The sequence below is a fragment of the Stomoxys calcitrans genome, chromosome 1 (genome assembly GCF_963082655.1).
Source record: "Stomoxys calcitrans chromosome 1, idStoCalc2.1, whole genome shotgun sequence".
NCBI classification, from domain to species: domain Eukaryota; kingdom Metazoa; phylum Arthropoda; class Insecta; order Diptera; family Muscidae; genus Stomoxys; species Stomoxys calcitrans.
Window position 1 is genome coordinate 229,553,459 of NC_081552.1, and position 16,575 is coordinate 229,570,033.

The 16,575-nt window shown below is 38.2% G+C and overlaps 2 protein-coding genes across 3 annotated transcripts in view; one reads left to right on the forward strand and one right to left on the reverse strand.

Annotated features, from left to right (window-relative positions):
* Positions 1-16,575, forward strand: part of LOC106092094 (protein SPT2 homolog) — a 312,016-nt gene that overhangs the window by 149,784 nt on the left and 145,657 nt on the right. The window lies entirely within an intron of this gene.
* LOC106093974 (uncharacterized) lies at positions 6,194-6,869 on the reverse strand. Its single transcript, XM_013261143.1, has 2 exons — positions 6,843-6,869; positions 6,194-6,796 (listed from the first exon to the last, which is right to left on the reverse strand). The coding sequence occupies exons 1-2, from the start codon at positions 6,867-6,869 to the stop codon at positions 6,194-6,196; spliced, it is 630 nt and encodes a 209-aa protein (XP_013116597.1).

Consider the following 16,575-nt stretch of genomic DNA (forward strand, 5'->3'; position numbering starts at 1 on the left):
ACTATTGGTCTAATCACCCTTTTGTAGAGCCAGTGGACTATCCTCGGATTTAGGTCCCATTTCGAGCCTACGACCCGTCTGCATAGTGTCCAACATCTGTGAGCCTTCTCAGTACGCTCCTGAATGTTACACTTCCAATTAAGTTTCCTATCCAAGAACACTCCTAAGTCGTTCGTTTTATTGAGGAAACGTGGCGCGTCAAATTGGCCCACCTTCGTCTTCCTCGTGATTGAGCTTATTTCTGTCTTCTCTGGGTTAACATTGAGACCCCTGGGTCTAGCCCAGTCATATGCCATATGCAACACCCCGATTCGGATCCTTATCCCTAAGAATTATTATAACATCGTCTGCGTAGTAGATCCAAATCCCTTCTCAGTCAGCATCCGTAATAGGTTATTTAAGGTGGCCACCCAAGGGAGTGGCGAAACTCTACGACCTGTGAAAAATTCATGAAAATCGATTCAGCCCTTTTGGAGTCTATACGAAACAGACCAACAAACAAACAAACAAAGCCTAACAATTTAATTTTTATATAAAAGATAGATGAACCCGCCTCGCTCTATTGCTCCTTCATTAGCACCATGCGAAAAACAAGTTTCTTACTTACTATCATAGGTATCTCCCCGGTACAATTTGTCTATCTACTACGAAATACCTTTTATTGAGCCCCTTTAGCCATTATTGACAAATATTCCTCTTTTGAGAGGTGTTTTGAGGGGTAGGCAACTTCCCATCACTAGAACCTCATTTTAATACCATATTCGTAATCTAATCCCGACTACCTTTTATTTGAATCCCATATTATTATGATCGTCTAATATTTGGGATGGTGTAGGGGCGGCCCTCTTAGTAATTGCACCCAATTTTTAATATTTGATAATCATATTCGTGCTCCTACTCTCGAATAACTTTCATTTGAGTCCCATATTGTCCCCATCGGTCGACTTTGATTTTGGGTGGTACTTTTGGGGAGGTTTTGGGGTTGGGACGGCTCCCTAGATACTTCATACTCTACTCTCGAATACATTTAATTGGATCCCTATATTGTCCGAAATGAAGCATCTTTTATTGAGCCATAATTTTGGTGCGATATTGGCCCTGGGGCGGTCTCCTAGATACTTGGACCCAATTTTTATGCCCACCTCCATAGGATGAGCATAGGTTCCGAGTCGATCTAGCGTCCGTCCGTATGTCTGTCGAAATCACGATAGTGGTCGAACTCGTAGAGCTGGCCGCTTGAAATTTTGCACAGACACTTAATATTGATGTAGGTCATTGTGGATTGCAAATGGGCCATATCAGTTTAGATTTAGATATAGCTCCCATATAAACCGATCTCCCGAATTGGCTTCTTGAGCCCCTTAATTTTTGACCGATTTGGCTGAAATTTTGCATGTAATGTTCTGTTATGACTTCCAACAATTGTGCCAAAGAGAGTCCAAATCGGTCAAGAACATGATATATAGGGTGATTTTTTTGAGGTTAGGATTTTCATGCATTAGTATTTGACAGATCACGTGGGATTTCAGACATGGTGTCAAAGAGAAAGATGCTCAGTATGCTTTGACATTTCATCATGAATAGACTTACTAACGAGCAACGCTTGCAAATCATTGAATTTTATTACCAAAATCAGTGTTCGGTTCGAAATGTGTTCAAATTTTGACAAATTTTGTTCAGCGATGAGGCTCATTTCTGGTTGAATGGCTACGTAAATAAGCAAAATTGCCGCATTTGGAGTGAAGAGCAACCAGAAGCCGTTCAAGAACTGCCCATGCATCCCGAAAAATGCACTGTTTGGTGTGGTTTGTACGCTGGTGGAATCATTGGACCGTATTTTTTCAAAGATGCTGTTGGACGCAACGTTACGGTGAATGAACACATTTCGAACCGAACACTGATTTTGGTAATAAAATTCAATGATTTGCAAGCGTTGCTCGTTAGTAAGTCTATTCATGATGAAATGTCAAAGCATACTGAGCATCTTTCTCTTTGACACCATGTCTGAAATCCCACGTGATCTGTCAAATACTAATGCATGAAAATCCTAACCTAAAAAAAATCATATAAATCTCCCGATTTGAATTCTTGAGACCCTGGAAGCCACAATTTTTATTCGATTTGGCTGAAATTTTGGACCTGGTGTTCCGACAATATGGGAGTCAAATGAAAGGTATTTGGGAGTTAAATACGAATACAACAACTGTACGATCCAAAATGGTTTATAACCTGATATAGCTCCCATATAAACCGATATCCCGATTTGACTTCTTAAGCCCTTAAAAGCCGCAATTTTTGTCCGATTTGGCTGAAATTTTGCATGTAGTGTTTTGTTGTGACTTCCAACAACTGTGCCAAGTAGGGTCCACATGGGTCAAAAACATGATATATCTCCCATTTTAACCGATCTCCCGATATGACTTCTTGAGCCCCTCGAAGCCACAATTTTCGTCCGATTAAGCTGAAATTTTGCATGTGGTGTTAGGTTATGATTTCCAACAACTGTACCAAGTACGATCCAAAATGGTCCATAACCTGTTATAGCTCCCATATAAACCGATTTCCCGATTTGACTTATTGAGCCCTTTCAAGCCCCAATTTTTGTCCGATTTGGCTGAAATTCTGCATGTAGTGTTTTGTTATAGCTTGCAAACACTGTGCCAACTACGGTCCAAATCGGTCTATAACCTGATATAGCTCCCATATAAACCGATCTCCCGATTTGACTTCTTGAGCCCTTACAAGCCGCAATTTTTGTCAGATTTGGCTGAAATTTGGCATGTAGTGCTCTGTTATGACTTCCAACAACTGTGTCAAGTACGATCCGCATCGGTCTATAACCTGATATAGCTCCTATATAAACCGATCTCCCGATTTTAAATCTTGAGCCCTTACAAGTCGCAATTTTTGTCCGATTTGGCTGAAATTTTACATATAGTGTTCTGTTATGACTTTCGACAACTGCGCCAAGTACGGCCCAAATCGGTCTATAACCTGATATCTAATATATAAAAATCAATTTGTGTTTGTTTGTAGATTTGTTTGTTTGTTTGCATGTTTGCGTGTTCCTTATAGATTCAGAAACCGCTGAACCGATTTTCTTGAAATTTTCGCAGATGGTGCGTACTACATTTGTTGATATCTGAAGGGGATATCAAAAAATGTGGTATCCAAATTTCGGATGGTGTACCTAGGGGGGCTGCCCCACGCTAAAACCTACCAAACATATATTTAGACCAATCACGACAATATGGGACTCAAATGAGAGGTATTTAGGAAAAGAAAACGTATCTTATATACAATTGTCGGACCAAGTGCCAGGGGGACCTCCCCAAGCCCCAAAATATCCCTAAATCGGACATATTTACCGACCATGGCAATATGGGACTCAAATGGAAGGTATTTGCGAGTAGAATACGAATCTGATATCAAAATGTGGGACCACGTTTCTATGGGTCCACCCCTTTCCCAAAACACCCCCAAACAGGACTTATTTACTGACCATGGGAATATAGGGCTTAAATAAAAGGTATTTGAATGTAGAATACGAATCTGATATCCAAATATGGGACCAAGTGTTTGGGGGGCCGTCTCTCACCAAAAACATCCCCAAAGAGGACAAATTTCAAATGAAAGGTCTTTGGGAATAAAGCACGAATTTGAAATCAATATTCGGGAAAAGTGTCTATGGGGCCACCCCCACAACACCACCCAAATAGTAAGTATTTTCTAACTATTGCAATATGAGGCTCAAATAAGAGGTGGTGCGTTCCCAAGATTCGGCCCGTCCGAACTTAGCAAGCTTTTACTTGTTAATACTATATTCGTATTTAACTCTCAAATACCTTTCATTTGACTCCCATATTGTCCCAATCGGTTAATATGTCCTGCTGGGGGGTTTTGGGGGTGGGGTAGTCCCCCCCAGACACCAAGGATTAATTTTTTATATCAGATTTGTACTCTACTTTTAAATACCTTTCATTTGATACCTATATAGTCCAAAGCGGTGAAAGTATCCTGTTAGGTGGTGTTTTTGGTGACACTTAGTGTGACTTTTTATACCCTCCGCCATATACTAATTTCGTCATTATATTTGTAACTCCTCGAGATATTCCTCTGAGACCCTATTAGGTATATATATTCTTGATCGTCATGCCTTTTTAAGTCGATCTTGCCATGTCCGTCCGTCCGTCCGTCTGTCTGTCGAAAGCACGCTAACTTTCGAAGGAGTAAAGCTAGCCGCTTGAAATTTTGCACAAATTTTTCTTATTGGTATAGGTCGGTTGGGATTGCAAATTGGCTATATCGGTCCATGTTTTGATATATCTGCCGTATACACCGATCATGGATCTTGAGTCACTAGAGAGCGCAATTCTTCTCCGATCTGGCTATCTGTTTTGACTTCCAACAACTGCGCCAAGTATGGACCATAATTGGTCTGTAACCTGTTATAGTTCTCCTGCAAAAACCGATCTCCCGATTTGACTTCTTGAGCCCTTACAAGCCGTAATTTTTGTCCGATTAGGCTGAAATTTTGCATGAGGTGTTTTGTTATGATTTCCAACAACTGTATTAAGTGTGGTTCAAATCAGTCCATAACCTGATATGGCTGTCATATTAACCGATCTGGGGTCTTGACTTCTTCAGCCTATAAAGGACGCAATTCTAAATCGATTTGGCTGAAATTTCGCATGAGGTGTTTTGTTATGACTTTCAACAACTGTGCTAAGTACGGTTCAAATCGGTCCATAATCTGATAAAGCTGCCGTATAAACCGATCTTGGGTCTTGACTTCTTGAGCCTCTAGAGGGTGCAATTCTCATCCGATTTGGCTGAAATTTTGCTAGAGGTGTTTTGTTATGACTTCCAACATCCGTGACAAATATGGTTTTAATTTGTCCGTAACCTGATATAGCTACCATATAATCCGATCCTGGGGCTTGACTTGTTGAGCATCTAGAGTTTGCAATTATTATCCGATTTGGCTGAAATTTTGTACAACGACTTCTCTCATGACCTTAAACATACGTGTCAATTATGGTCTGAATCGGTCTATAGCCTGATACAGCTCCCATATAAACCGACCGCCCTATTTTACTGCTTAGGGGCTCATAAGGGCGAAATTTTTATTCGAATTGGCTGAAATTTTACACATCAACTTTTACTATTGTCTCCAACATTCAGTTCAATTATGGTCCAAATCGGACTATAAATTGATATTTCAGCTCCAATGTCATAGCACTTCTTTCCTTTTATCATATGTTTGCCTAAAAAGAGATACCGGGAATAGAACTCGACAAATGCGATCCATGTTGGAGGGTATATACGATTCGGCCCGGCCGAACTTCGCACGCTTTTACTTGTTTATGCTAAGGTCGTACTGTGCTCTAAAATACCTTTCATTTGACACCTATATTGTCCCGATTGTTAAACTTGTCCGTTTAGGTGGGTATTGGGATGGGGCGTCCCCCCCGGTTATTTGACCCCAAAATTATATACCAATTTCGTTGCACCCAGGTTCGAGATCTGGCTTTTTTGAAAATTGGATTAAGGGGAGGGACATAACTAAATCGAATCAGAAAGTGATTCTGAGTCGAATATCAATGGGTCTATCTTTCTTCCTTCTGAGTGTTACAAACAAATGCTCTAAGTTGTAATACCCAGTACTACAGTGGTGGTATTGGGTATACAAATTTAAAGGTATTTAGAAGCAGATTCAGAAAGCAGATGCTTAGTACACGCACTTGACTAGAAAATCACAAGGACGAAATTGGTGCCTTACAGACCGTGCGTGAATAGGGAAAGACCTCAATGACATGGAAGCACTGAGTTTGGGTGTCGATTTATAATCTATCGCAGACTTGAACAGCTTATCTTTTAATTCATAAGGCCAAAAGGCTGACCCCTACCCAAAAAAATTCGAATAGTTATATCTCCATTACGCTACCGAAAAGTTATGCTGCCGTAATTGCCCTTCCCATACAAGTCCTGCATTATTTCCAAGAAATCCAAAAAAAGATCGAATTCAAACGTTGTAATAAAAACACGAATTGCTACTCACCTCTCTGTTCCAAATTAATTATAGGACATTTTTTTTTGATTTAATTTTTACTTTCAATTCTCGATTGAATAACAACTAAAATAGATAAAAGAGTTTGAGATAAATAATTCGGAAAGTATAGATTGCTTAGATTTAATAGTGATAGCCGTCATCATCCAAATGACCACTGTGGCTACCACCTGAGGCTGGGGGAATGTAGGTATTTGCTGGGGCTGGAGGAATATAGGTGTTGGCTGGTTTGGGTGCTGGATGATATGCGGGAGCTGGTGCAGGAGCACTATGAGGTACTGCCGCTGGGGCACTATGATGTACAGGTGCAGGAGCACTGTGATATGCTGGAGCAGGGGCAGGAGCTGGGGCAGCATGATGTGAAGGAGCTGGTGGGATATAAGTGTTATCCGGTTTCTTGGGTGCGGGATGATAGGCTGGGGCTGGGGCCGGGGCTGGAGCCGAGTGGTGTACAGCAGCGGGGGCACTGTGATGTACGGCAGCTGGCGCACTATGATGTACCGGAGCTGCAGCATGATGATGTGCTGGTGCTGGCCCTGCATGATGTGAAGGAGCTGGCGGAATATAAGTGTTATCCGGTTTCTTGGGTGGTGGGGGAGGAATATATTTGTTGGAAGGTTGTTCATGCGCCGCATTAAAGGGATTTTGGGGAGGAGAATAATCGTAGCCATCCTCATCGGCTGCGACCAAGGCTGCCATTAGAGCCAAAGCAATTATAAACAGTTTCTGCAAAGAAAACAAAAAAAATTCCATATAAATTCCAAACGTTTACCCTTCGACTTTCTTTCACACTTACCATTTTCTCTTAGAGCACTTTAGAATGCACGACTGCGACACATATGCGAACGCAATAAGATCTAGACCAGTTCTGACCAGCCCATTATGCTGTTTTGCCTATTTATATGGAAGCCCATAAAAAAATCCAGATATATTTTGTGGGACATTAAAATTTCACTTGATTCTATCACTTCAATTAAAATGCAGCATTAATATAACGCTACCACCCAACTATTATGCATATTCTTGTTATGTTATTCTGGCAGCAAATGTCATTGCAGCATTGCTGAGAGAGGAGCGGTTGAAAACCACAATTTCTAAAACTAAAAAAAAAAAAAAATCATAAATTTCAGAAGAAGAACCGCAGAAGCGCATAGAAGCTCTCAAGCAATTTTTAATCCATTATCAATTTTTTACATAATCATAATAATAAGCGCTCCATAAGAGTGGGGGAAATCACCGTTGAAGGTTGTCATTCAACTTAGGGATTATGCAGAAGGGGGTCTTCAGCCAAACATCGAGAACATAAGACTATTATTGTTATTATTTATAATGCAAATTATTTGTTTCATATCGAATTTGTTAAAAATGAAAACAAAAACAAATTATGTTGACTTTGAAAGAATTATATTTTTTTTGTTGAACCAACCGACAGGTTTACTAGCATCTGTTATGAATTCAAACTAAAATTTAAATGATAACCCATAAATGCTTTAAAGCAATAAACATAAATAAAATAAAACTACCCAAGTGCGGCCGGGCCGCATCGTGGCTACTTCCACCAGGGATTCTGCAAAATTCTGCTACAAATTTAAACATATAAACTCATCTCGAGATCATATTCAATGTGTTCTATTCAAATGTGAATAGAAAGCATATCAAAGAACTTATGAAGGTTAGGCAAGTGTGTGCTGTTTTCTAAGCACTTTGACTGGCTTGGTGGATCGCGATTTCTGATATGCCATATAATGCAAAAATACAAATTTTGCCCATGAACATTCCATTAAGGATCAGGGGCAAACTTCTCACATATCAATGAGTGCAGACCGATTAAAGTTTAAGCTCAATGATAAGGGGCCTCCTTTTTATAGGTGCTCAAGAATTCACAGTGGAAGTGATACCAAAACACCACGTTCAGTCAAATCGGACGATAATTGCACTCTCTAGGTGCTCAAGAATTCAAGACTCAAGATCGACCCAGGACCGATTTCGTTCATACTTCCCACAGTTGTTGGAATGATACCAAAACACCACGTGCAAAATTTCAGTCAAATCGGTTTATATGGCAGCTATATCAAAACATGGACCGATTTGGTCCATTTACAATCCCAACCGACCTACACTAATAAAAAGTATTTGTGTCCAACATTTCAAGCGCCCATATTTACTCCTTCGACAGTAAGCGTGCTTTCGACAGACAGACGGACGGACGGACATGGCTAGTTCGACTTAAAATGTCATGACGATCAAGAATATCTATACTTTATGGGGTCTTAGACGCATATTTCGAGATGTTAAAAACAGAATGACGAAATTAGTATAACCCTACCCTATGTTGGAGGGTATAAAAAACCACTTCATCACTTTTGTTGTGCACTTGAGCATTCACTGCAAGTGCTTTTTGTGCTTAGGCCACATTGACCAAGAGCACAGCGACGACACACCATATCAGTCAAAGTGTTTTGAAAACAGCACACACTTGCCTAACTTTTATAAGTTCTTTGCTATGCTATTCTGGAATATATTCGACAAATCTCGAGAACATTTTAAAGATTAAAATAAAAGAGTGCAAATATACGGGTCTATTTATTCCGTTTGTAACACCTCGAAATATTCGTCTAAGACCCCATAAAGTATATATATTCTTGATCGTCTCGTCGTTCTGAATCGACAAAGCCATGTCCGTCCGTCCGTGGTTTATCCAGTCTCTAAGGACCTGGTCTAATCCGGTACTGGTCTAAGGATTGGACCAGTGTGTCGGTCTGCACATTGTTAAAAGCCCTCTCGATGTCATTGCATACCGCCAGGGTGTACGTTTTAGCATCGAAGGATTCTTCTATTTTATGCACAACCTCGTGCAGGGCAGTCTCCACCGACCTTCCCTTGACATAGGCATGCTGTTTGTATTTGAGCAGTTCGCTGGATGTCCTACTCTTTATCATGGTGTCCACAATACGTTCCATGGCTTTGAATAGAAAGGACGTAAGGCTTATGGGTCTGTAGGCTTTTGGTGTCGCATAACTTGCCTTGCCGGGCTTGGGTATAAACACCCCCCTCGCCTTCTGCCAGGCTTTCTGAGTATATGAGTAGTCCTAGACACGCTGTGAAAATTTTGGCCAGACGAGACGCCAGATAGTCTGCCTCTTGCTGTAGTAACGCCGGAAATATTCCATCAGGTCCTGGTGACTTAAATGGTTTGAAGCACCTCAAGGATTCCTTCATCATACGCCTAAGCCAGTAATCGGCTTGTTGTGCACTCTAAATACCAAAAAAGTAATCTCGAAAAAGAAAGTCTAAGAAAGGAATTCTGTGCTACTTACAAAATCCTTGATTGTTCTCCATGCCACCCCCTAAGTTAGTTAATGTCTTGTATAGTGTCCCCACCCAAGTGCCGGTATCCGTTTTAAATATAAAAAATAGGAGAAACCCCTCGATTTTGAAACTTCCAAAGCCCAGATCCCCCGAACATATTTTGTTGCACCTAACAATATTTGTAGCCTCTATAGCCCCCACTGTGCATGGTGGCGACATGGATTATCGTCAACCGGTCGCCATAATATTTCGTATTTCGCTTATTGGGATCAAAAGGATAAAAACGTAGGGGTATGGGTTTCAAAAGAAATGTTTACTTTTTTGTTTTTTGGGACACTCTACTGTACAATTATCACAAGCTTTTTCCAAAAACATATGCTAATTTGTAGTTTAACGCATCATAGACTGTTATGGTATTACTTTATGTGCTCTTTCTATTTGAAATTCTTACAAATACGAGTATGGGAATTTTGTAGAGTTTAGTGCGTCTCAGTTTAAGTGGCAAACTCAGGATCAGTTTATTTGTGCCAAGTATGTCCTTGGCATATTTGTCGATTTCAAAGGCGCGTTTGATTGCCTTTCATTGCGTAGTGTACTCACGAGGTTAGGCGAAATAGGTTGTCGGGAACTTTCTCTCTGGCGTAGTTACTTCTGTGATAGAAGAGCTTGCGTGGTTGGTGCTAGCGATACGCTTTGGAAGGAAATTCAGCGTGGCTGCCGTCAGGGTTCCATCTGTGCTCCATATATATGGCACATCATGATGGATCGATTCCCTGCTGGAACGTCTCGCTGAGTCCTTCAAAATCAGTCCATATGCGGATGACTTGCCTGTATTAGTATTAGTATTAGTATTAGTATTAGTATTAGTATTAGTATTAGTATTAGTATTAGTATTAGTATTAGTATTAGTATTAGTATTAGTATTAGTATTAGTATTAGTATTAGTATTAGTATTAGTATTAGTATTAGTATTAGTATTAGTATTAGTATTAGTATTAGTATTAGTATTAGTATTAGTATTAGTATTAGTATTAGTATTAGTATTAGTATTAGTATTAGTATTAGTATTAGTATTAGTATTAGTATTAGTATTAGTATTAGTATTAGTATTAGTATTAGTATTAGTATTAGTATTAGTATTAGTATTAGTATTAGTATTAGTATTAGTATTAGTATTAGTATTAGTATTAGTATTAGTATTAGTATTAGTATTAGTATTAGTATTAGTATTAGTATTAGTATTAGTATTAGTATTAGTATTAGTATTAGTATTAGTATTAGTATTAGTATTAGTATTAGTATTAGTATTAGTATTAGTATTAGTATTAGTATTAGTATTAGTATTAGTATTAGTATTAGTATTAGTATTAGTATTAGTATTAGTATTAGTATTATTATTAGTATTAGTATTAGTATTAGTATTAGTATTAGTATTAGTATTAGTATTAGTATTAGTATTAGTATTAGTATTAGTATTAGTATTAGTATTAGTATTAGTATTAGTATTAGTATTAGTATTAGTATTAGTATTAGTATTAGTATTAGTATTAGTATTAGTATTAGTATTAGTATTAGTATTAGTATTAGTATTAGTATTAGTATTAGTATTAGTATTAGTATTAGTATTAGTATTAGTATTAGTATTAGTATTAGTATTAGTATTAGTATTAGTATTAGTATTAGTATTAGTATTAGTATTAGTATTAGTATTAGTATTAGTATTAGTATTAGTATTAGTATTAGTATTAGTATTAGTATTAGTATTAGTATTAGTATTAGTATTAGTATTAGTATTAGTATTAGTATTAGTATTAGTATTAGTATTAGTATTAGTATTAGTATTAGTATTAGTATTAGTATTAGTATTAGTATTAGTATTAGTATTAGTATTAGTATTAGTATTAGTATTAGTATTAGTATTAGTATTAGTATTAGTATTAGTATTAGTATTAGTATTAGTATTAGTATTAGTATTAGTATTAGTATTAGTATTAGTATTAGTATTAGTATTAGTATTAGTATTAGTATTAGTATTAGTATTAGTATTAGTATTAGTATTAGTATTAGTATTAGTATTAGTATTAGTATTGGTATTGGTATTGGTATTGGTATTGGTATTAGTATTGGTATTGGTATTGGTATTGGTATTGGTATTGGTATTGGTATTGGTATTGGTATTGGTATTGGTATTGGTATTGGTATTGGTATTGGTATGGGTATTGGTGTTGGTATTAGTATTAGTATTAGTTCATAGCTATGATTTCAAAAGCATTCTTTTTAGCTCGGAATGTTTGGTACAGTTTTAAATGAAGTTAACAAAACTTCTATTTACTGATTCATATTCATGTTCTAATTTTTCCCTTGATTGTATTTAGTATATGAAGTGATATATAATAGGATTAAAATAATATTATAATTTAACAAATTGAAATGCATATTTGTCCACAATGAACACATAGAAAGCTAAACTACTTAAAGAATTTAACCATTTAATACCTCAAATTTGCTTATAAAAGCTTATGGTTCATGAAAGGAAAAAAAATCCCCGATTCCTTTTGTTAGATCTGGTTTAATCAAGTCCATTTTCTCTTTTAGAACTTTAAAACAATAGTTTTTTTATATTAAATATTAAAATCATAAAGATATTAATGTTGTGCTACTGCTTATTAATGAGATTTGGCCAACAGCTGGACTTCTGTGTTTGTTGCTTAAGTCTTTTGTTTTTGTTTGTTCTATTCTTAAGTAGTTGCTGTGGAAGGTTCCACTGAATCGCACTGTGAGTTGTGTTAGGACTGACTGTTCTAGAAATAATAATTATGAATAATTTATGTGAAAGGGTTGAGATGTTGAAATTAATGATAAGAATAAGGAGGCCTACTTTAGAAGGGTCATACTTTCTCTTAAAAATTCAGTTCGAAATGCTGCCAAGGCACTAAATCACTCCCGGAGACCTCACTAAATGGAAACATTGTTGCGATTTTTATAAGGTGACCCGCTAAAAGTTCGCGGTGATGTAACCTTGGGAGGTCACCTGGCATGGACGGTACGACTGGACAGATGTGTAAAAGCATCTGGAAGGCTTTACCTGACAATGTCGAGTTGATCCTCACACGATGTGTCGAAGTAGGTTATTTCCCTCGTACGTGGAAATATGCTCGAGTCGTAGTCCTTCTGAAGTCGCCCGATCGATTGAGGAGCAATCCAAGTTCGTATCGGGGCATCAGTCTCCTCCCCGTGCTTGCAAAAGTATTGAAGAGGACAATGGTAACAAGATTTAGGGAGGGCTACGAGGAGGGTGTTTCTCCGTACCAGTTCGGCTTTCGGTAGGAAAAGAGCACTGTGTATGCCTGGATCCACGTGCAGAACTATGCGCCAAATATGTCCTTGGCATATTTGTCGATTTCAAAGGCGCGTTTGATTACCTTTCATGGCGTAAGGTACTCACGAGGTTAGGCGAAAAAGGTTGTCGGGAACTTTCTCTCTGGCGTAGTTACTTCTGTGATAGAAGAGCTTGTGTGGCTGGTGCTAGCGATACGGTTTGGAAGGATATTGATCATGACTGCCCTCAAGGGTCCATCTGTGCTCCATATATATGGAACCTCATGATGGATCCCCTGCTGGGACATCTCGCTGAGTCCTTCAGAATCAGTGCATATGCGGATGACCTGCTCATCCTGGTTGAAGGAGATTCCAGACTTGCTCTGGAAACTCGCGGTGAGCTTGCCATGGGCATTGTGCGCGAATGTAGCGATCGTGTTGGTGTTGACGTCGTGGAGGACAAAACCGAATCTTGTCGCGGAATCGTCCACCCTCCATTCGATCTATTAGAGCTAGCATCAGGAATGTAACGCTCGTTAAATATCTGGGAGGGACTGTTTCGGAGAGAATGGGTTTCCTGGTTCATTTGGATCGGGTGAGGGAGAAGATAACTAAAGTAGCCGGTATGGTTCTGAGAAGCGATTGGGGTCTTCGTCGTCGCGCTGTTCGGTCCATATATGGTGGTCTATTTGTTGCTTATGGAGCGCCTGTATGGCACGGAATTGCTGCGACTGTCTTAGGACGAAAGAAGATCCTCTCTTGTCAGAGGGTGGCAATGCTGGCTTGCTTGCCTGTGTGTAGGACTGTTTCGACAGATGCACTACAGGCGCGCCCCCGCTTAACTTACTCGTGATTTACATAGCCGTTCTGTATAGTGTAAAAGAGGGAATTCCATTAGTGCGTGAGGATTGGCTCACCGCTTCTGAGCTTACAGATATTAGGCGACTCAAGGCACTCCTTTTGGAGCGTCTTGATGATAGGTGGAGAACTAGATGGACGAACAGTGACAATGGTCGGGTGACTTCCGAATTTATTCGTGACGCGACGTTCGTACGAGACCGCCCGAACTTTGCTTCGGCCTAAGTCTGGGCTTCATACTGACGGGACATGGTTCCTTTAATGCACTTTTGCATCAGAGGAATTTGTCCGCAACTGATTTGTGCGGCTGTGGGAGACCTGAGGACTGGAGGCATGCACTGACGGAATGCCCGTACTATGCAGACATTAGAGATTTAGGCGCGATGGGGATTAGCGAGGCGGTGTGGGATTTCAGGTAGGGCCCTTGAAGACGAGACGACTGTTGCAAGGCTGGCCACCTTTTCCCGGGAAGTATTTCTTAGGAGGCGGACAAGACTTAATGGAGGGATGAATATACGCTAGTTATCCATAACGAGGTGTTGCTGTACTATATATATATATTAGCGCAGAGATTAGCATGTCCGCCTATGACGCTGAACGCCTGGGTTCGAAACCTGGCGAGAACATCAGAAAATTTTTCAACGATGGTTTCCCCTCCTAATGCTGGCAACATTTGTAGGTGCTTTGCAATTTAAAACAACTTCTCTCCAAAGAGGTGTCGCATGTTCGGCTAACCGTTCGGATTCGGCTATAAAAAGGAGGCACCTTGTCATTGAGCTTAAATTTGAATCGGACTGCACTCATTGATATGTGACAACTTCAGCCCTGTTCCTTAGCGGAATGTTCCAGGGCAAAATTTTTAATTTTATTTATCATTGAGCTAATATTTTGTGCGATGTTGTTTGGGCAAATTTTCACTATGTATTAAAAGATGTTAAGTGAAATTGTCCATATTTCCAACATTTTCAGTGATTTAAAGGGTTTTCCAATTGGGACTTAACAACTTTGAATTTAATTTGTGGAGGCACTCTTCTTACACTAATCATCGAACTGTCACTGTCAATTTATTCACTAAGCTTAACATTTTCATCATGGAAAAATACACGAACGTCGAATAGCGTTCCAAGCGCCTCGATCTTCTGCGCCTATTCTAAAATCTTTGACACCAAGTTTCGAGGTGTCTCCCACCACTTGATCTTTCCCTCGGGATTTTGGTCTTCCCGGTTTGCGTGTACCACCGTGTTGGCCTTCAAAAGACTTCTTTGCTGGAGCTTCTTCATACATTCTGACAACATGACCTAGCCAACGCAGCCGTTGTAATTTGATGCGTGTAACCATGCTAGTTTCGCTTAATCTCAAAACTGGTGCCATTCGTTTCGGTTACGGCGGTGCCGAGGTAGATAAAGTTATTGACTATCAGAAAGTTGTGGTTCCCAACTTTCTCCAATTTCTTTATCTGTAAGTAGTAAAGGATGAAGTTGTCGGCAAATAAAGCTCTAACCCTCATCGATCCCTTTATCCCTTCACAATCACCCTCCAATAAATAATATTTCTCAAACTTCTCAACATAGGTTGATTTTGTTTCCATTTAGACATATTTTTATATTGGAAGTGCTGAAACTCCCACGAACTACGTTGAAGTTTAACGTTGGTAGGCGTATTTGCTTATATCTACCATTAAAAATCGCTGTACCCATACGGCAGGGTCGTTTTCTATCACCTTACAAGGTCCAAATAAACAAACGTAAGTAAGCTTCTTATCTAAATACAGTTTTTTTATTATACGATTTGCATACTAAAGGATGATTTTTTAAGGGCTATTGGAAAAAAACACATGAAATTCCGAAAAATGCATGAAATCTTTATTTGAATCGATAGTTCGGTCCATATAATTTAATGTTTGAAAATTGTTTCATGCAAATGTTGATCGTGACTGCGTTTCAAATGGTCCATCCTCTTAGTCCAATATTGTCGTACTCTTTCCAACAACTAAATGCTTCTTTCAATGCGTCAAACGGGGACGATCAAAATCCCGATGGAAAGACACCTCGCTACGTTCACTGAAGACAACATTTCGATGAAATTTTCCCTAAAAACAAAAATTCCGATGAAATTTTCCCTAAAAACAAAAATTTCGATGAAATTTTCCCTAAAAACAAAAATTTCGATGAAATTTTCCCTAAAGACTAAATTTCGATGAAATTTTCCCTAAAGACAAAATTTCAATGAAATTTTCCCTAATTAAAAAATTTTGATGAAATTTTCCCTAAAGACAAAATTTTGCTGAAATTTTCCCTAAAGACAAAATTTCTATGAAATTTTCCCTAAAGACAAAATTTCTATGAAATTTTCCCTAAAGACAAAATTTCTATGAAATTTTCCCTAAAGACAAAATTTCTATGAAATTTTCCCTTAAAACAAAATTTCTATGAAATTTTCCCTTAAAACAAAAAATTTTCCCTTAAAACAAAGTTTCGATGAAATTTTCCCTTAAAAACAAAATTTCTATGAAATTTTCCCTAAAGACAAAATTTCTATGAAAATTTCCCTAAAGACAAAATTTCTATGAAAATTTCCCTAAAGACAAAATTTCTATGAAATTTTCCCTAAAGACAAAATTTCTATGAAATTTTCCCTAAAGACAAAATTTCTATGAAATTTTCCCTAAAGACAAAATTTCTATGAAATTTTCCCTAAAGACAAAATTTCTATGAAATTTACCCTGAAGACAAAATTTCGATGAAATTTTCCCTAAAGACAAAATTTCGATGAAATTTTCCCTAAAGACAAAATTTCGATGAAATTTTCCCTAAAGACAAAATTTCGATGAAATTTTCCCTAAAGACAAAATTTCGATGAAATTTTCCCTAAAGACAAAATTTCGATGAAATTTTCCCTAAAGACAAAATTTCGATGAAATTTTCCCTAAAGACAAAATTTCGATGAAATTTTCCCTAAAGACAAAATTTCGATGAAATTTTCCCTAAAGCCAAAATTTCAACGAAATTTTCTCGAATTAA

Coding starts and splice junctions, on each gene's coding strand:
- LOC106093974 (XM_013261143.1), bottom strand. CDS start 6,869: ATGGTAAGTGTGAAAGAAAGTCGAAGG. Junction 6,797..6,842: donor GTGTGAAAGAAAGTCGAAGG/GTAAACGTTTGG, acceptor TTTTCTTTGCAG/AAACTGTTTATAATTGCTTT.